The following is a 20,595-nucleotide window of genomic DNA, read 5'->3' on the forward strand; positions in this document are numbered from 1 at the left end:
TTTGTCGATCTGAAATGAAGACAGATTCAGCAACTGTACGGCCTATTTCTTGTTTAAAATGTTTTTAGTAACACGTTTCAATGAACTATTTTCGTGAAATACTAGATCGTATTCTCAACGAGCCGCCATGACAGTCAGTTTGAAATTCGGGAGTATCCAGACCCACGTGACACGTTCATCCTATCAGCTGCCGGTCAAGGGCTTGGAGCATCAACCATGGATGTATGACGTCGCGACACCACTCTTCAGTCGTGTCCCAAAAATGGATCTGCACTGTTACAAATCCACATTTTTATCTTTTGAGGTAAAAACCGGAAGTTTACTTTAACATTTCGCTGATTTTCTCTGCTAGAACCACCAACATTTACCAAGAGAATTGAGAACGCTGCCACTGTTCTGGGTAAAATGGCAGAGTTTCAGTGTGTTGTCAAGGGTTCTCCCACTCTCTCTGTACAATGGCAAAAAGATGATAACTGGATTTTGGAGGATACAAAGATTGAGAGAACATTTGAAAACAATGTGGCGTCTCTCAGGATTCCTGCCTGCGAGGTGACACACAACGGGAAATACACCTGCCAGGTGGTAAACGAGGCTGGGCAGGATAAGTGCTTTGCCACCCTAACAGTGCAAGGTATACCTGTGCTTAACTAATCATGGCTATCAAATCTTTCCATGGTCCTAACTTTGTATGAAACTCTATACATTTTTTACTTTGCATTGTAGAGCCACCTCAGATCACAGAGAAACCTGAAGTGATAAAGGTTACAGTCGGAGATCCAGTCAGTCTGGACTGTAAGGTAACTGGCTCCCCTGAGCTCAAAGTGAAATGGATGAAAGATGGCAGGGAGCTTCAGTCCATCAGGCAGCACAAGCTGATCTTTGAGAATAACATCAGCAGCCTAAGGGTTCAGTCTGCTCAGAAAGAGGATGAAGGAGAGTATGTCTTTGAGGTGGCAAACCACATCAGTAGCTGCACCTGCAAAGTCAAAGTGATCGTACTAGGTTGGTGTGAAAAATGTAAAACTCCTGTGGTACATAGTGACGTAGTGATGTTGAATAAAGTCTAATTACTTTCTTATGATTCCTTTGGTAACAGAACAAGTAATTGCCCCAAGCTTCATCAAACCCCTGGTAGACATGCAAGAGATATTGGGCTCCTTTGTTCAGATCTGTTGCAAAATATCTGGTTCCCTCCCCATCTCTGTGGAATGGCAGAAAGACGGGATCAAAATCTCTAGTGGTGTAAAACACAAACTCATTCAGCAGGACAATAATGTGTCCATCGAAATAGAACAGCTGGAGAGATCTGACGCAGGCTCCTACTCTTGCAAACTGACCAATGCAGCGGGAAGTTGCAACTGCAGTGGATCCCTCACGGTCAAAGGTTAGACAGTGCTTTCCAACATGATTGTTTGTGCAATCCTAAACCAAAGGTGAGTACCTCTTTAACATGGTCCGTCTTGTTCTTCAGAGCCTCCCAGCTTTGTGACGCTGCCTGAGTCCCAGGCGGCTCTACCCAATGGCACTGTACGCTTCAAAGGCACATTTAAGGGAACGCCACCCTTCACGGTCAAATGGTTCAAGGACAAGACCGAGCTCATGACCGGGCCCACTTGTTTCACAGGGCTGGAGGGACTGTCTTGCTTCTTAGAGCTCTATTCAGTGGGTGTCACCCAGAGTGGCGTTTACTCTTGCCAAGTCAGTAACGATGCTGGCTCTGTACGCTGTAGTGCAGACTTGACAGTCAAAGGTTTGACTTGCATCTTTTAAATCAACTCTTGCGTTGCTGTATTCATCTCACATATGCATTGCTGGCTAAAATGAGGGATTCTGTCACATTTTCCCAGCTTTCGCCGCACTTCCATTGTTACTCTTTTATAAGCTTCTACACTGCTGCAGCTTCTCATCAAGAACTGTTTGTTGCCTTTGTGATGCACTTGCTTTTTCCACAACCATCCCGTCTCTGCTGTTAACCCATCATTGTCAGCTCATCTACTCAGTTTATCTCATCTGCTCACTTCACGTAATTGTTGTAACAATCTAGTTTAACAGTCCCTACATCTTCCAGTAGCTAATATGTCTGTATTTTGGCTTTCCAGAACCACCTGAGTTTCTGCTGAAACTCCCTGCCACTAAGTTTGTGAAGCAGGGTGAGTCACTCCGCCTGGAGTGCAAAGTGAGTGGCACAGTCCCTCTGAAAATGACCTGGTACAAACACGACACCAAGGTCACAGATGGGGGCAACTACAGGACATCATTTGTTGATTCAGTAGCAGTCCTGGAACTGCTCCGCACAAGCTTTGATGATGATGGAGTTTACACCTGTGAAGCTCAGAATGATGCTGGCAGTGTCAGCTGCAGCACCACACTTACCGTTAAAGGTCAGCCTCTCACTGACTTCCTAATCATTTATTATTCATGGTCTGAGTTTCTGATTCACTGGCTCTTCAGTGTGAGGTTGATGTTTTAGTTAGAGTTGTTTTTGTATTGCTTAAAGCTGAAATACGTAACATTTTTACAAGCCCTTTATATATCCATCCAATATGATGGAGTATTGTCGACTGCTTAGGCTGGCAACTTGGTTCAACACTCGTTCCGTTGTTCCGCTTGGGTTGGCGCTCTGTTTGTGCAATGCAATTTAAAACATGCTGGGACCTTGTTCCCTGTGATAATCCAAGGCAAGTGGACTTGCTAGAATTTCTTAAAGAGGTTTTGCCTCTCATCCAAGAGACTTCTTCAGTTCTGACTGACTAGTGGCCCTAATGACCCTAATGTGACTCCCAACAACTCCCAACGGCTCCTAACGACTCTCTACGACCTCCTATGACTCCCATGTGACTAACAACCCTCATGTGACTAACGACCCTCAGGTGACACAACCCACCAGAGGTTTAATGCCTGGGTCTCCCCACTAGTCAGTCAGATCTAAAGAAGTCTCTTGGATGAAAGGCGGAGCGTCTTCAAGAAATTCTAGCAAGTCCAGTTGCCTTTGTTTATCACAGAGAACTACCATGACCTGGATGACTGACAACCTTCACGGACATACAGTACATGCTGTGACCTTTTCAGTCAAATAAACAGCTGGATACACAATCGTCCACAATACCTCAGCCATTTTAGCTGTAGTTCTAACAACATTCCACATTTAACCAGTGTCTTTGTTGTAGTTCCAACAAATTCCACAAGTCTGTCCTTTTAGCTTCATCATCCTTCCACAACAACTTTGGCTTCTCATCAGTAGTTTCAGTGAACTTTCACGACTCCATGACTGTAGCTCCAACATCTTTTCCCTAAAAAATCCGCCATTTTAGCTGAACTTTCAACAAATTCCCACAATAACTCCACCATGTTAGCTTTAGCTCCAATGCCCTTCCACAACAACTTTGTCTGGTCACCTGTAGTTTCAGTGCACTTCCACGACTCCATTGGGACTGTAGCTCCAACATCTTTTCCCAAAATTCTGCCAATTCCCACAACAACTCCACCATGTAAGCTGCAGTTCCATCGAACATTTACAGGTTTGTCATCTGGGCTGTAGTTCCAACATCCTTTTACAAAAAAATCTGCCATCATATAGTTGTAGTTCCAACCAATTCTACAAGTCTTATTTTTATTTGTAATCCCATGATCCTTCCACAAGACGTTCATCTCAGTGCCCTTCCACAACTCTGCCATCTTAGCTGTACTTCCAACACATTCCACAAGTCTGCCCTTTTAGTTTTAGCTCCATCATCCTTCCCCAACAACTTTGTCTTGTCACCTGTAGTTTCAATGCACTTCCACGACTCCATTTGGACTTTAGCGCCAAGATCTTTTCCCAAAAATTTGCCAATTCCCACGAAAACTCCCACCATGTAAGCTGTAGTTCCATCGACTATTTATGCGTTTGCCATTTGGGCTGTAGTTCCAAAATCTGCCATCATTTTTTAGTTGTAATCCAATGATCCTTCCACAAGAACTCCGCCATCACAGCTCATCCCAGTGTACAACTCTGCCATCTTAGTTGTAGTTCCAACAAATTCTTACAACAATTTCGTTTTAGCAATAACCTTCCCCAATAATTTTACCATTTGATCACTCACAAGTCCGCCATCTGAACTATGGTCCCAACCAATTCCACATCAGTTCTGCCATCGTTGCTGTAGTTTCAACACAGTTTCACAACTTACGCATTTTCTCAGCAGCCTACACTGAACTTCCAACAACTTAGCTGTAGTTCAAACCATCTTTAACAGCACCTCCACCATTTTAAGTGTAGTTTAAACAAATATTTACAACTACAACCTAGCTGTAGTCCCAACAACCTCCCACAGAAACAGAAACACCCAAATTTTGCCCACAAATTTAGCTTTCTCAGAAGTAATTCCATAGACTTCCCAAAATTACTATCCCATTTTGTCTTTTCAAAAATATTCTGCCATGTAGACTTTAGTCACGCAGCTCTGCCATCTTGTCTGTAGTTCCAACATCCTCACCTTTTACAAAAACTTCCATAACAGCCCGCCATCTTACAACAACACACAAAATGTTACGGGTTTCAGCTTTAAGATTTCGTCATGGATTATTTTCCCGTGTATGCCTCTTTAACAGTTTCCTGATCTTTCTGTAGACCCACCATCTTTTGTCAAAGTACCTCAGCCCGTTGAAGGGCTGAAGGGTAAGGACGTGAGTCTGTACTGCGAGATGAGCGGTACAGCTCCGTTCCAGATCACCTGGTTCAAAGACAGGAAACCTCTGATGGAGAGCAGAAAGTTTAAGATGGTGAGCGAGGGCAGCTCGGCTACGCTGCATATCATTGGGATAGAGCCCTCGGATGCCGGCGAATACGAGTGTAAAGTGTCAAACAGTGTAGGAAGTGACACCTGCCAGACATCAGTTAAACTCAGAGGTCAGTAGAAATTGCGATAGTCTCAAATTAAAATCATAACTATTAGATAAGTATTGTCACCTTGCTGACTTTGAGTTTTTCTCCTCCCCTCAGAGCCGCCGTCGTTTGTGAAGAAACTGTCAAACATGACAGTGATACTGGGAGAGGAGGTGACCCTTGTAGCCACTGTTAAAGGCTCTGAACCCATTACTGTGTCCTGGGTTCAAGACAAGGATCACATTCTCAGGGACGGTGACAACAGGAAAATCACCTTTGAGAACAACATGGTCGCTCTTAAAGTCTTTAAGGCTGATGCAACCACGGCAGGCAAATACACCTGCCAACTCAGAAACGATGCTGGGAGTGTGGAATGTTTCGCTAACTTGACTGTTCTAGGTTTGTAATCATATAATTCTCTCTTTCTCATGCAGTTTTTTTTCCCATCCTTCCTCCTGCAGGTTTGATTAAGAACATGTTCTGCTTCTTCTCTGTTGCTTCCAGAACCCGCTAAGATAGTGGACAAGCCCGATGCTCTGAGCGTGACAGCGGGCGATATGGCTGCCCTGGAGGTCAAAGTGTGTGGAACCCCGGCGCTCATACCGAAGTGGTTCAAGGATGGTGTCGAGCTGGCCTCCGGGAGGAAATACAAAATCTCATTTTCTCAGATGATTTCCAGCCTGAACGTTCTCTCTGCGGAGAAAGTGGACTCTGGAGAATATACATTTGAGGTTATGAACGAGGTCGGGAAGGACCTGAGTAAAATTAATCTCACTGTTTTAGGTTGGTGTCTTCTTCCTACTTGGACTTTAATGACTAGGGCTGGGTATTGTTTAACATTCCTCAAGTTAGTGCCAATAAGATACCTGAGATTTGGTACCAATATCAAAATGGCTGTCAATATCTTCTTTCTATCTTTTTTATAGCTTACTTTGAGAATTATAAACATGGATTTCTACAAACGGTGTCAGTTCTAAAACATTTTGAAGGGGCTCAACGTGATTTTAGGGGTGCCACATATAACAATAAACACAAAAATACTAATTTAGTGTAACAGAAGCCAAGTTCTCAAATGTTAAATATTGCTTCAACTCAAATAACTGCACAATAACTCATAGAAATAAATTAAACCAAAACTAAAAACCACCCGGTCTTAATTGACCAAATTTTGATTTAAGTCAGGAACGATCTAAGGGTTAGGGTTAGGGATTAAAGAATAATTAAACAATCTTATTAATAGGGTTGCATAAACCCGGTGCCAGTATGTCACGGTTTTCTAAATGACCGGTATCTAGCAGACCCAATGACAACTCCGATTTTGGTGCCTCATTTTGGTGCAACTTAATTGTCTGTGCTGCCCTCTGGTGCTCCGAAACAGACGTTAGAGGCAACAGAAGCATCGCTGCACATTACGCTAGTTAACACTGCTTGGCAGCAGGTAACATTAGCCTACCGTTAGCTAGCAGCTGGATTAAACACAGTTAAAATGCGGACAGCTAAAATGTCTAAACGTGTGGCTTAATAACTTATTGTTGTCACAAACCGAGCCCTTGGTATCCTGCTATGCCTTTGAGAAAATGAAAGCTGAAATGGGCCGATCTGGAATCTTCCCTTTATGACATCATAAGGGGAAAGGTTACCTCCCCTTTCTCTGCTTTGCCCGCCCAGATAATTTGGCCCACCCATGAGAGAGAGACATCATGGCTTGCAAAGGAGCGAAGCATGGCAGTTGGTCAAGGCCACACCCCCACCCTCCACCTTGCCCCCCCTCTCTCCTCCTCAACAGCATTTAAAGCTACAGACACAGAAATGGCACATCCTAAGGAAAGCTCATTGTGGGACTGGCTCTAGTGGCTGTAATTCTGCACCAAGGCTGAATTTTGGGAAAGAGACTTCAGATACAGTATTAGGGGACCACTAAGGTCTATATAAAAGAGACTTCAGATACAGTAGGGGGACCACTAAGGTCTATATCAAAGAGACTTCAGATACAGTATTAGGGGACCACTAGCCTATATAAAAGCATCCAAAAAGCAACATGTCATAGGACCTTTAAAGTATCAGTTCAGGTGCCAGTTCAACACCTATACCTTTGCCCATACCCAGCCCTATTAATAACACCACATTTACACTTATTTAGTCCTGATGCTCCACTAACTCCTTGTTTTCCTCCCCTAACAGATAAGATTGTACCTCCAACTTTCTCAAGGAAGTTGAAGGATTGCAACACAATCTTTGGAACAGCTGGAGAGATGGAGTGCAAAGTGTCGGGCTCCCCACCTTTCACCATCTCCTGGTACCACGATGGGGAGGAGATACAGAGCGGACCCAATTATGAGATTTCATTCAGCAACAACAGCTGCACGCTCAAAGTGTCCACGCTGAAGCTGTCCGACTCCGGAGTGTATAAATGTAAAGCTGTCAACAAGGCAGGATCCAGTGAAACCACAGCCTCCTTGGTTGTCAAAGGTCAGGAACTATGTGGAATTTTGTTGTGTTTAAAAGGGTGATAGAATGATTATATAGGGTATTTCACACTGTTCCTTAAGGTCTCCTAATAGGGTATGTAACATTGTTTGGGCTGAAAATGGCCCGAGTGCTGTTCTATGCGCTCTGTGAAATAGCCCTAGAATGAAACAAGAGGGGAGAGGGAAGGGGCTGCTCCTCAGTCACAGAACAGAAGATACAGGAGACTGTTTTTGGCGGCCACAAGAGAGAAATACCTTAGCGTGTTTGCTGGACAATACTGGCGTTGAGGGGAAGCAGCCCTTCACCTCTCTGCTTTCTCCTCATGTGCAGCAGCACACGGGCAGGCAGTTAGAATGGGAGACGGGACAGGGTGCTCTGCAGTTGCCAGTCCCAGTGAGTGCTGTTGGCCATGTTGCTGGGACCGGCAGCTCGCGGTGCTCTGTACCCAGCGCACAGTCACCTTTTCTGGGGTAACTAGACCACCAACTACAGCCGACCTGATGGAGCTCCACGAGTGTGAAAAGTGAAAAGCATTCCCTGTACAGCCTGGAACACGGCATTTACGACCGTGGTTCATTTTCAGTATCCTTTAAAAAACTTCCAAACTTTCTTCTTTGTAATTCCTTTGGAGGACTGCTCGCAGCTAAACTTTTCTGTGAGATCTTCGCTGGTATGTATGTAAATTTAATGAGGTAGACAAGGTAGTGACCTTTTTTTTTTTTAAAATTTTTTTTTAAAAAATTTTTTTTTTTAAAAATTTCATTGGCAGGAATTAATGGATGGATTAATGCTTAACTTAGCATGGGAGTTAGATAAAAGATTGCACCATGTTTGATGAGTTACTGTCTGCTTCTACCCAGAACCTCCGTCGTTCGTGGTGCCGCTGCAGCCGGTGGACGCCATGCCCGGCTCCGACGTGACTTTCTCCGCCATGGTGAAAGGCAGCGCCCCCCTCAAACTGAAGTGGTTCAGAGGAACCAAGGAGATCCTGCCGGGACGGGGCTGTAGCTTCTCCCTGAAGGATAACCAAGTTCTTCTGGAGCTGTTGAGCGTGGACAGATCTCACGCCGGAGAGTACACCTGTCAGATCATTAACGACGCGGGAAAGGAAAGCTGCCCCGTTGTTCTCACCGTCAAAGGTCTGTTCTCCTCCGTTATGTAATCATTCAGATGTAAATCTTGTGTTGTCTTCCTGTCGACCATCCGTCTGTTTTTTTTCAATTTTTGGTCGTCTTTTTGACACTTTTTGTCAATTTCTTCGACGTTTTTGTCACTTTTCCCAACGTTTTTGATGATTTTTCTGGGATATTTTTTTAACGCGTTGTTTTTTTTAATGTTTTTCAAGCTTTTTTCAACGTTCTTTAAAAAAAAAAATAATTCAACTGCTATGATTTGAACACTAAACACCCAAATTCAATGAAAGTAGTGAACTGATCATTTATTTAACTTGTGAAGAACTTTGTATGGAACCATCCATGTTATCTTTTTTGGACAATTTGGTTGAAAGAAACCCAAATTTCTGATATAGAAACTTTATGAGAATGGGTCAAATTTGACCCGAGGACAACAGGAGAGTTAACGTGTTGCTGTGTATGTAAGCATACTGGACTGTGTATGCACCACAACACACACTGTAAACAAACTAAACTGTGTATGCACCACGACACACACTGTAAACATACTGGACCAAGCTTCCGGTTCTGAAAAGCCAAATCAACGTTTTTGTCGCTTTTGTCAACATTTTTGTAGTTTTTATGTGAAGTTTTTGTCCGTTTGCAGTTTTTGTCGCTCTTTCTGAAGTTTTAGGTACTGTTCTTTTTTTCGACGTTTTTGATGCCTTTTTCATGTGTGTGTGTGTGTGTGTGTATGTCTGTGTGTTTGTGTATCTTCTCGTGTGTGTGCGTGTCTTTGTGTATCTCCTTGTGTGTGTGTGTGTGTCTTTGTGTATCTTCTCGTGTGTGTGTGTGTGTTTGTGTGCGTGTCTTTGTGTATGTTCTTGTGTGTGTTTGTATGTCTTTGTGTATATTGTCATGTGTTTGTGTGTTTTTGTGCGTGTGTGTGTGTCTTTGTGTATATTCTCGTGTGTATGTCTTTGTGTATATTCTCATGTGTTTGTGTGTGTGTCTGTGTCTTTGTGTATATTCTCGTGTGTGTCTTTGTATATATTCTCGTGTGTGTGTGTGTGTGTGTGTGTCTCTTTTTTCAACAGTTTGTCGCTTTTTTAACGTTTTTTTCGCCTTTTTTTAAGCCCATACTGTCTGTGTTTGTTTTCTGATACGTTTCGTTGTGGAATAACCTCTCTGTGTGTGTGTGTGTGTGTGTGTGTGTGTGTGTGCGTTTGTGTCGCTCAGAGCCGGCCGCCTTCTCCAAGAAGCTGAAGAACGTGTCGGTGGAGAAGGGCAAACCGTTGACGCTGGAGTGCCTGTACACCGGGACTCCTAAAATCACAGTCAGCTGGTACAAAGACGACCAGCAGATCTTCGCGTCCTACAAACACAACATCACCACGACTGAGAGCTCCTGCATCCTCGAGTGTCTGAGCACCGACGACAAAGACGCCGCCGGGAAATACTCCTGCCACGTTTCCAACGATGCAGGAAAGGACACGTGTGACGCAGCCGTGTCCATCCTCGGTCAGTTCAACCTTTTCTGTGTCACTTTGGAGAGATGTTACTGTTGTTATGGATACCTTTTGGAGCAACACACTCTCACTTCCATCTGGGAAAATACAGACCCTTGGTCAGGTGCCTTTGTCGTTGTTATTGACGCTAAAAGTCTCCTTTAGCGTCATATAACACGCTTTATCTAAACGCCCTTAGTCGGGACTACTGGCGTCCCTTTTGACGCAGTTATGTTAAGGAAAAGGTCGTGGGGGGGCTTACGTTTCTGTGACTCGCGGGAATACGCTTCCGTGACTCCTTTATAAAAACCTTATAAATGGTAGGGGAAACCCCTGGATTATTATGATGTGTTTTGTGCTGTTTGTGACCGCAGAGCCACCGTACTTCGTGGAGTCCCTGGAGCCCATGGAGGTGACGTCCGGCGACGGCGTGTGTCTGAAGTGTCAGGTGGCGGGCACGCCGGAGATCAAGGTGGCGTGGTTCAAGGCGGACGGGAAGATCCGCTCCAGCCCCACCTGCAGGCTGGAGTACACCAAGGGCGTGGCCTGTCTGAAGCTCAGCAAAGCCACCAAGGCCGACATCGGAGAATACACCTGCAGGGCCGAGAACCAGATAGGCTCCGCCTCCTCCACCTGCAGACTCAACGTGGCAGGTAAACAGGCTGAACATTCACATCGGTGGCGTTTAAAAGGTCACTTTTACTGTATCTCCAAGGTTATTTTTCACTCGTTAATGATGACATGAATCCTAAACGTAAGAATCAGTTTCAACACAAGATGCTCGTTTCTAAAGCTTGTTGTTTAATTTATTAGATTGAAAAGATTCAAGCTTTTATTGCCAAATCAACCACAAGTTGATCTGGAAAACAACACAACATATAACACAAAAACAATGACTGTACAGTAACAGTACAATAAATACAATAATGCAACCATATGGCTCATGCCCTTAAAGTGACAAGTCTAAGTGCATGTGCTTATTTATATCTTTTTGTCACATTATGACTCACTGTGAGCTCATTTTTCACTCTATCTGTAAGTCTGGCATCTCACATTAGCAAATACAACCATGGCCAGAAGTAGCCTGGTCCTACCAGACTCTGGTACATTAGCCTGGTCCTACCAGACTCTGGTACATTAGCCTGGTCCTACCAGACTCTGGTCCACTAGCCTGGTCCTACCAGACTCTGCCTGGTCCTACCAGACTCTGGTCCAGACTAGCCTGGTCCTACCAGACTCTGGTCCAGAGTAGCCTGGTCCTACCAGACTCTGGTACACTAGCCTGGTCCTACCAGACTCTGGTCCATTAGCCTGGTCCTACCAGACTCTGCCTGGTCCTACCAGACTCTGGTCCAGACTAGCCTGGTCCTACCAGACTCTGGTCCAGAAGTAGCCTGGTCCTACCAGACTCTGGTACACTAGCCTGGTCCTACCAGACTCTGGTCCATTAGCCTGGTCCTACCAGACTCTGCCTGGTCCTACCAGACTCTGGTCCAGAAGTAGCCTGGTCCTACCAGACTCTGGTCCATTAGCCTGGTCCTACCAGACTCTGCCTGGTCCTACCAGACTCTGGTCCAGATGTAGCCTGGTCCTACCAGACTCTGGTCCATTTAATTTGTACAGAGAGTCTGGCCTCTCTCCATTGATAAATGTTAACTTCCTTGAAGGCAGGTACTCTGTTGAAGTTTAAAACTATTGGCTCTGCCCAGAGCCAGTCTGGATCACCAGAACCAATCGCTAACGTTTGGTCATGACGTGGGCTTAGCATCGCTAGCGTTAGCCTTAGCTAACTCCTTCACCACTAACGGAGCGAACTGGAAAATCAAACTGTTCCCGAACCCCGTGGGGAGGAGGGCCACAACATCATGATCCAGGCTAGGCCAGAAGTAGGAACAGCTGCTAAATGTCTTTTGAGCTGTATGACACAGTTACAGGGGCGGATATACCGGGGTGGCAGCAACGAATTAAAAGTTACGGCCAATTTGGCCATTTCCGAGCGCGAATCTCCAATGTCCTACTGCAGTCAGTCAAAAACTGTTTGCTTCCCCTCTCACACATCTGCCACTCATCACCTGTGTCCTAACTTAATGCCTGTCCTGGGATAAAGCCCCTTACTTCTATCATACTTCTATCTCCTATTAAGTGAGATCACATTGTATGGTCACTTATTCCTAATATACTTCTATCATACTTCTATCTCCTGTTAAGTGAGATCACATTGTATGGTCACTTATTCCTAATATACTTCTATCATACTTCTATCTCCTATTAAGTGAGATCACATTGTATGGTCACTTATTCCTAATATACTTCTATCATACTTCTATCTCCTATTTAGTGAGATCACATTGTATGGTCGCCTCAAATGCAGGACACTGATTGCATGAGATGATTTGTTTGTCTGTATGAGTTCGTAAATGGCAGCCTGTGCCCTTTTGTAGTGTGTACATACTATTTCTAATCAAACTGTGATTAAATTCAGTATATATGCGTCTGACATATGTTGCCACCCCTCAAAAATTCCTGCCCCTCTCTCACCACCCCATGAATATTTTTCTAGATCTGCCCCTGCACAGTTAGAACACAGTGTTGTCAAACCTCTGGTTACTATGACCATACCTTTTTATAACTACCTTTTCCTCCGTCTCTCTCTCCCTCCAGAGGCCAAAACGCCGCCGTCCTTCCCGAAGAAGATCACCAGCCTGCAGCAGACCGAGGGCCAGCCGGTGCGCTTCGAGTGCCGCGTGGCGGGCTCCTCCCCCGTGGACGTGTCATGGCTGAAAGACGGCAAGCCGCTGCAGTCGGGCGACGACTTCTCCATGCTGTACGACGACAACACCGCCGTGCTGGAGATCGCACGCGGAGAAATGAGGCATTCTGGGGAATACACCTGCGTGGCCACCAACAGCGTGGGCTCGGCCTCCTGCAGAGCCAAACTCACCCTGCAAGGTGTGTGTGTGTGTGTGTGTGTGTGTGTGTGTGTGTGTGTGTGTGTGTGTGTGTGTGTCTGTCTGTCTGTCTGTGTGTATGTGTGTGTGTGTGTGTGTGTGTGTGTGTGTATATTTGTTGTCTGTCTTTCTGTGTGTGTATGTGTGTGTGTGTGTGTGTGTGTGTCTGTCTGTCTGTCTGTCTGTCTGTCTTGGTGTGTGTGTGTGTGTGTGTGTGTGTGTGTGTGTGTGTGTGTGTGTGTGTTTGTATAAGTGTGTATGTGTCTATTTGTGTCTTTCTGTATATCTGTGTGATTGTGTGTGTGTGTGTGTTTGTGTGCGTGTCTTTGTGTATCTTCTTGTGTGTGTGTGTGTGTGTGTGTCTTCATGTATCTTCTTGTGTGTGTGCGTGTGTATGTGTGTGTGTGTGTATCTTCTTGTGTGTGTGTGTCTTCGTGTATCTTCTTGTGTGTGTGTCTGCGTGTGTGTGTGTGTGTGTGTGTGTGTATGTTGAATTCTGGTCTGAAAGGGTTTTATGTTGACATGTTAACTCTATATTTGTACCCTTTATGTACATATTTAGTTATGCGTCAGCACTATGAAAGTGTTTATTTTAAATGTGTGATCCTATAACGGATGAGACACGTAAATAAACAATTCATTCATACTACAGGACGTTCAGGAAATTAACAGGTTCTTCTGTTTATTTTGAAGCTGATTTTCTCAACCTCCTCCGGCCTGTGAGCCCGTTCTTTACATCCCAAAATCACCTTCACTGGGCTTTTGGTTTCCCACGGAAAAGCAGAAAGGGTGATGTTGATATCACACAAAGAATTAACAACACAGAGCAGTAATTACAGAAATAGAGAGAAGTAAAAGATGGAAAGGTTTAGGGCTGCAACTAACGATTATTTTTATTATTATTATTATTATACTACCACCACAATAATCCATTTTGGGCTTCTATATATATAAGTTTTATCTCTTTTTTCTCTACGTTTTTGGTGCTTTTCCCAATGTTTTTTGTGCCTTTTCTGATATTTGTAGCCTTTTGACTTTTGAGTTTTTTTATCAACAAGGTTTTTGTCTCTTTCTTCAAATTTTTTCTGCAATTTTGTCAATGTTTTTGTCTCTTTTCTCAATCCATGCAGACATGTCCCAGGACCTCCCTAGATAGTTGGAGATCTCAACCCCTGCCCCCATGTTGAACCCAAAGTTATGCCCTTGCCCGAGGCTCATGGGTATTGTAGTATTTAGAGCAGTCCGTCACAAACACAAGAAAGAATAGTTTTATTTAAGAAACATTAAATATGTAGTCATATGCATACGGTTTGAACCCACACGGGGCAGCGAGCCTGAGGTTGAGAAACTCTGTTTGTAATAAAACTCTTGTGGTGGTAAATCCAAAGATCTTCTGTCAGACAGTCCGACTGTTGAAATGTTTTCCTGTAAAGATGTGTTGTCTCATCTTCCTCCCGCTCTTTTCACGGCTTCTGCAGAACCAAGATACCCACCGGCCTTTGACAGGAAGTTGTCGCCACAGGAAGTGACGGTGGGCGACAGCATTGAGCTCGAGTGTCACATGACCGGCTCTGCCCCCATTAAAGTCACGTGGTCCAAAGACCACAAAGACATTCGCACTGGGGGGAATTATAAGATGAGCTGCGTGGACAACACGCCCCACCTGTCCATTCTGAAGGCCGATAAAGCCGACACGGGCCGATACTTCTGCCATGCCTCTAACGACATGGGGAAGGATTCTTGTTCCTCTGACATCACGGTCAAAGGTATTTTAACCCGGGCCACACCCACCTAACCCGGGCCCTCTCTTCTTTAACACTCTGTCCCCTTCTGTTGGTACGCGATCTGTGCTGCCTGCACGATCCAATGACATGCGCATGCAGATAGATAGATAGATAGATAGAAGGACATTTTAGGCATCCAGTAGCTTAGACAACCAAACAACAAAGTACAAAACTTCAAACTAAACATACTTGAGTAAAAGCACAATTACAGATTTTTATTTTTTTTTAACTAATAGTACAGAAAAAAAACTACTACAAGGCTGCCTGCACTGATTGTGTGAATCTGATATGTGCATAAATACGTAGTAGAAAACGTGATGGTTTCCCCTATTTGTATCATACATGCGTCAAAACACTTGACAGCCAGGCGGCACAACTGGCGGCATATTTTTGTAGGCTACATTTTATATTATTCATTATGCAGTCTGTTTTTTAAAGATAGTTGAATTAAGTACTTATTGTCACTGATCCAAAACCGCATATCGAAGTCTGTGTACTACGCCTTGGCGACATTATTATTTTTGTGACATGTAGTGCTAGTCTGGGTAAACCCTGATGAAATTCCGGCAAATTTGAGATTTGCTCTGCAAGTCAGTCTGGCCAAGAGCCCATTCAAGCCCATTTCCAATTGTTCTATATCGAGGCACCAATCGCAACCGTTGGGGCAGGCTTTACACGATGACGATATGGCAGTGACGGCGAGCAGCTTCTTGTTTACGTTCAACATGGCGGCCACCGATCCCGTTGATGCCGCTGTCGCTGCTATGTAACCCGGAACGTTGGTCTGATTGGTTGAAGGACTATCAAATTGCGCCCAGAGGCATTTGAGCGGTGTCCGATGGTGACGCCCCTTTGGAAATGGGCTGTGAATGAAGCTTCCCCCAGACCCACTCTCAGTTACAACTGAGAAGGGTCTGGTGTCAGCCAGGCTAATGTAATGTTGGGATATTGTGTGTCTTTAAATGTAGCTTACACTATACATTACGAGGTGTTTACATGGTTGCCAATCCAAAATAATAAAGGAGCTGTTACATACATGAACATACACCATTTTGGTTACATATGGAATGAAGTCTGAGTCTTTCTGTCACTGTCACTGCAAACTTTCAGTTTCCTCCACACTCCCCACAAAATTCCCGCGGTGCAAAGGTGCGCAAGCGTGGAACAGATCGTGCAGCGTCGTAATAGGATTATCGTCTAAGCATGTGTGAACATCTTGCGCATGTCGGATCATGCAGGCAGCACAGATCGTGTACCCACAGGTATTTTAACCCGGGCCACACCCACCTAACTCCAGCCCTCTCTTCTTTAACACTCTGCCCCCTTTCATAGGGCGTTTCTTTTCATTCTTTTTGCGGAGGAACAGACTTCCTCTCCTCACCGGCCGCTTTCTTCCCTTGTTCTTCTTTTTAGAGCGTAAAAACCCTCCGGTGTTCACCAAAAAGCCCTCCGCGCACATGGAGGACACGGAGGGCAAACTGGTGAAGCTGGAGAGCCGAGTCAGCGGCTCGCAGCCCATCGCCGTGAGCTGGTTCAAAGATGACGAGGAGATCCGCAGCTCCGACCGATACGACGTCAGCTTCAAGAGCAATGTGGCCGTGCTGTGCATCAAAAGCAGCCTGGTGGCGGACAGCGGCCGGTACTCGTGCCGCGCCGCCAACGAAGCCGGGGAGACTTCCTGTGAAGTCACGGTGGGAATCTCAGGTGGGTTTACACCAAGCGGCGACTCTCGGGCATATAAAAGTGCAGCTAAGCAAACGCTGGAGCTATTTAAACCTGCCTTCTTTTTAATTTCCAGCAGGGGGCGACTCCGCAGTCTGGCAACTTTTTAGTTTTTTAATTCAGTTTGTTTACAGGAACAAACTTCTTCTCTTGTTCTTTCTTGTTTCTTTCTCTTATCTGTTTACAAGATAGTTTTCCTAATGTCTTCATCTTTATGACATGTGAACTACTAGTACAGAGTCGTCTGTTGTTATATTTGTTTGTTATGTTTTAAAGTTCTGTAGAAGATTATAATGATGTTTTATTTGTTTTAGTATTCACTTCCTGGACTATATTATTTCTTAAAGTGATGGTTCAGAGTTATTTCACCCTAGGGTCCTTTGCACCTTGACCTCGAGCCAAACAACCCTCCCGAAGGTTTTTTTCAGCTGGGTCGAACATTGGGAGAGTTAGCGTTATCAGCTGAATAGCTTAGTGCAGGCGCTAATGGATCCAAGAGTGTCTCTTGTACATTACCCCACTAATAATGCCGAAATGATACTAAACTTCTACAGTAGTACAAATAGGTTATGTACTCATAAAACGATGGATTGGAAAGTTTGTAAGTACACCAGGAGTTTATGTAAATAACACTTACCTGCTGGCTTCTGCTCTCTGCTGCTACTGCTACCAGCAGTAAAACGAGTGCTTAGGGACCGTCTACAAATTACAACACCGAAAAGAGATACAACAAAAATATTTATTAACTTAACTTATTTTTTTAAAAGTAAGTGCTGTAGTACAACTAGCAGGAGACAATTTAAAATTGAGGTAAGTTTGGAGACACTACCTTATTTAATCATTAAATTAATACATATTTTTGTCTTTCCAATTCATCATTTTATGAGTGCATAACCTATTTGTACTAGTGTAGAAGTTTGGTATCATTTTGGGCATTATCAGTGGGGTAACTTACGAAATACAGAGTTGGATCCATTAGCGCCTGCACTAAGCTATTCAGCTGATAACGCTAACTCTCCCAGTGTTCGACCCAGGTGAAAAAACCTTCTGGGAGGGTTTTTTGGCTCGAGGTCATGGTGCAAAGGACCCTAGGGTGAAATTACTCCGAACCATCACTTTAAACAAGTCCAGTTGAGTTTCCTGAGCTCTGACTCCAGAACAGTCTGCAGAAATAAAACGCACCTCGTCTCTCCGGCAGAGTCCAAGAAGCCTCCGGTGTTCGACGTCCCTCTGAAGCCGCTGACGGTTGCCGAGGGCGACAAGCTGAGCCTGCGGTGTCACGTGTGCGGCTCCCCGCCTCTGAAGATCCAGTGGATGAAGGACCGGAAGGATCTGACAGCGGCCGGCAGCACCAGGATCAGCTTCTCTGACGGGACGGCCTGTCTGGAGATCAGCGCGGCCTCGCGCCACGATGCTGGGGATTACCTCTGCAAGGCCACCAATGACGCCGGCAGCGAGTTCTGCAAGGCCAAAGTCACCGTCCAAGGTACCAAAAACTGTGAAAAGATACAGATCTTTTGTGCACTTAGACCAGGGGTTGATGTATGTGTTGTGTTGGTTCATAATAGGTCTTCGGTTGCTTTCATATGGGGCGGCTGTGGCTCAGTGGTAGATGGGTCGCCTGCCAATCGGAAGGTTGGTAGTTTGATCCCTGGCCCTGCAGTCCCACGTCGAAGTGTCCTTGGGCAAGACACTGAACCCCGAATTTCCCCCGATGCTGACTGAGACAGCATCAGACTGAGAACACTCATTGGAGTGTAAATGTGTGTGTGTGTGTATCTGATGAGCAGGTGGCTCCTTGTACGGCAGCCTCGGCCACAGTGTCTGAATGTGTGTGAATGGTGAATGGTTCCCGTACTATGTAGAAGCTCTTTGAGTAGTCGTTAAGACTAGAAAAGCACTATTTAAATACAGTCCATTTACATTTCATATCTACCTTGTTTGGTCTGTTTGAACCAGCGGTGTCAAACTCAGTTTCACTAAGGGCCACACTGGAAAATTAGAATCACATCAAGGGCCAGACATGTAGAGTTTATTGCTTTTATGTCATCAAAAAAGTCAAATATCTTTGACTATATTATTGCATGTCTTCTATAGTCTTCTCACTGACAGTTTGGTTGACAGAAATGTCGAAGAAAATGCCAAAAAGCGTAAAAAATGTCGAATAAAGCGTCAGAAATGCTGGAAAAAGCAGCCAAAACTTTGTAAAAAGTGACAAAAACTGGGCGGGCCAAAATTTATTGTGAACCAAAATATATATGGGGGCCGGATCAAAATTTGTGGGGGCCTGTATTTGGCCCGCGGGCCTTGAGTTTGACACGTGTGGTTTAAACGAACCCTGGAGTGTTTGGTCAGATAGTCCAGTTGGTTTGGTTTGTAGTCTCCAGACATGTCCAGACCTTCCTCCACAGCGCTGCGGAGGAAGGTCTGGCTAGTCCACAGAGCATTCCTGGATGGGAGAACAACGTGCTCTGGTTTATTGGCATTTCTTTAAACCAATCACAATCGTCGTGGGCGGGGCTAAGCTCCGGACGGAGCCACGGTGCCTCTGCAAAATAGTCTCAGGAATGAACTTGTTTTGGTGGAACATGTGTACGTTCAAAAGTTTTAGTCATGCAACAGAAAACTCAGATTGGACAGATAGTCTAGCTAGCTGTCTGGATTTACCCTGCAGACATCTGAGGAGCAGTTAACCATAGTCCTCACAAATCCACCGGCGGTTAGAACGCCAACACAGAGACAGAGGAAGGAGACGGACATGTGTTGCTTTATTATTTTTGAGAGAAAACGGCGAGTTTCGGATATTCTGTCCAATAAACAAGCGTCCGTCTCGACTGTGTGCTGTGTGTTTACAGCGTTTTGGTGCATTTGACAAAGTGCAGTGTGAACGCAAACTGAGCCAAATGAAAAATGCAACAATGTCCCCCCCTGAATCATCCACCGAACTACAGGTGTGAAAGCACCCTGGGATGTTATAAGTCCGTTGATCTTTTTCTGCTGTCAGATATCAAACAGCTCCACCTGGTGGATGCTGTAAGTTATTACCTGTTTTTGGTGAGCAGAGTGGTGATGTTGCACCTTGTTGTTTCTTTGTTGTTTCAGAGAAACCCGGAGCCGCTCCGGCGCCAGCTGAAGCTCCAGCGGCCGCTCCGACCAAGAAACTGGAAAACCTGTTCTTCATCGAGGAACCCAGAACTACACACGTCACCGAGAGTGAGACACACAACACGCAACACACAACACATAATACACAACACACAATACACAACACACAATACACAACACCCAACACAACACACAATACACAACACCCAACACAATACACAACGCACAACACACAATACACAACACACAATACATACATATTTTTGATAACTCTGCAAACCCTTGGTGTTCTCTCAATGAGCTTCATGAGGTAGTCACCTGAAATGGTTTTACCTTCACAGGTGTGCTTTGTCAGGGTTCATTAGTGGAAGTTTTTCCCTTATTAATAAAAAAGCAAAGGGTGGCTATTTTGAAGAATCTAAAATATAAGACATGTTTTCAGTTATTTCACACTTTTTTGTTAAGTACATAATTCCATATGTGTTCATTCATAGTTTTTATGCCTTCAGTGAGAATCTACAATGTAAATAGTCATGAAAATAAAAAGGAAACTTATTGAATGAGAAGGTGTGTCCAAACTTTTGGCCTGTACTGTATTTGTGTCTAAATGACATATTCTATTTTGCCTGGAAAACGCTTCCAACACGCTAGCGTGTCGCGTTTCTAGCATGCACGCGCGCCACGCCTGAGACGTGCGTGTCACGCAGGCAGTGTGCACGCTATAACCTGTTACCATGGGAGCCGAAATAAAAACGGACACACCACGCAGCCGACACGCTCACGCCACGCAGCCAGTGTGCCGGAGGCCTTAGGGACCGCATATGTCACGGGTTGAATGCAGCCAAAGCGTTAGACTGACCGGGAGTCTGAATTTCAGCTGCCGTGAAATTTCAGGTGAAATGAAGATCAGACTTTGTAGTTTTTGGTCCTAACTCCCGACCTGCCGCTCCACAGAGGGAACCGCCACCTTCATCGCCAAAGTGGGCGGCGACCCGATCCCCAGCGTGAAGTGGATGAAGGGGAAGTGGCGGCAGATCACGCACGGCGGCCGCATCTCCATCGAGCAGAAGGGTCGCGAGTCCA

General features: G+C 44.9%; 2 protein-coding genes across 2 annotated transcripts in view; both read left to right on the forward strand.

Annotated features, from left to right (window-relative positions):
• tgfbr2l (transforming growth factor beta receptor-like) overlaps positions 1–20,595 on the forward strand; it is a 435,413-nt gene that overhangs the window by 306,342 nt on the left and 108,476 nt on the right. The window lies entirely within an intron of this gene.
• Positions 1–20,595, forward strand: part of LOC120570023 (titin-like) — a 208,193-nt gene that overhangs the window by 100,450 nt on the left and 87,148 nt on the right. The window contains 18 exon segments of the mRNA XM_039818258.1: positions 353–631; positions 724–1,002; positions 1,097–1,384; positions 1,472–1,750; positions 2,100–2,381; positions 4,610–4,888; positions 4,982–5,263; positions 5,369–5,647; positions 7,046–7,333; positions 8,194–8,472; positions 9,685–9,966; positions 10,328–10,606; positions 12,615–12,902; positions 14,380–14,667; positions 16,099–16,389; positions 17,606–17,893; positions 19,510–19,620; positions 20,467–20,595. The exon segment at positions 20,467–20,595 is cut by the window's right edge and continues 157 nt beyond it. Coding sequence (XP_039674192.1) covers positions 353–631; positions 724–1,002; positions 1,097–1,384; positions 1,472–1,750; positions 2,100–2,381; positions 4,610–4,888; positions 4,982–5,263; positions 5,369–5,647; positions 7,046–7,333; positions 8,194–8,472; positions 9,685–9,966; positions 10,328–10,606; positions 12,615–12,902; positions 14,380–14,667; positions 16,099–16,389; positions 17,606–17,893; positions 19,510–19,620; positions 20,467–20,595 — 4,770 coding nt within the window.

This window comes from Perca fluviatilis, chromosome 12 (genome assembly GCF_010015445.1).
Source record: "Perca fluviatilis chromosome 12, GENO_Pfluv_1.0, whole genome shotgun sequence".
In the NCBI taxonomy this organism is placed as follows: domain Eukaryota; kingdom Metazoa; phylum Chordata; class Actinopteri; order Perciformes; family Percidae; genus Perca; species Perca fluviatilis.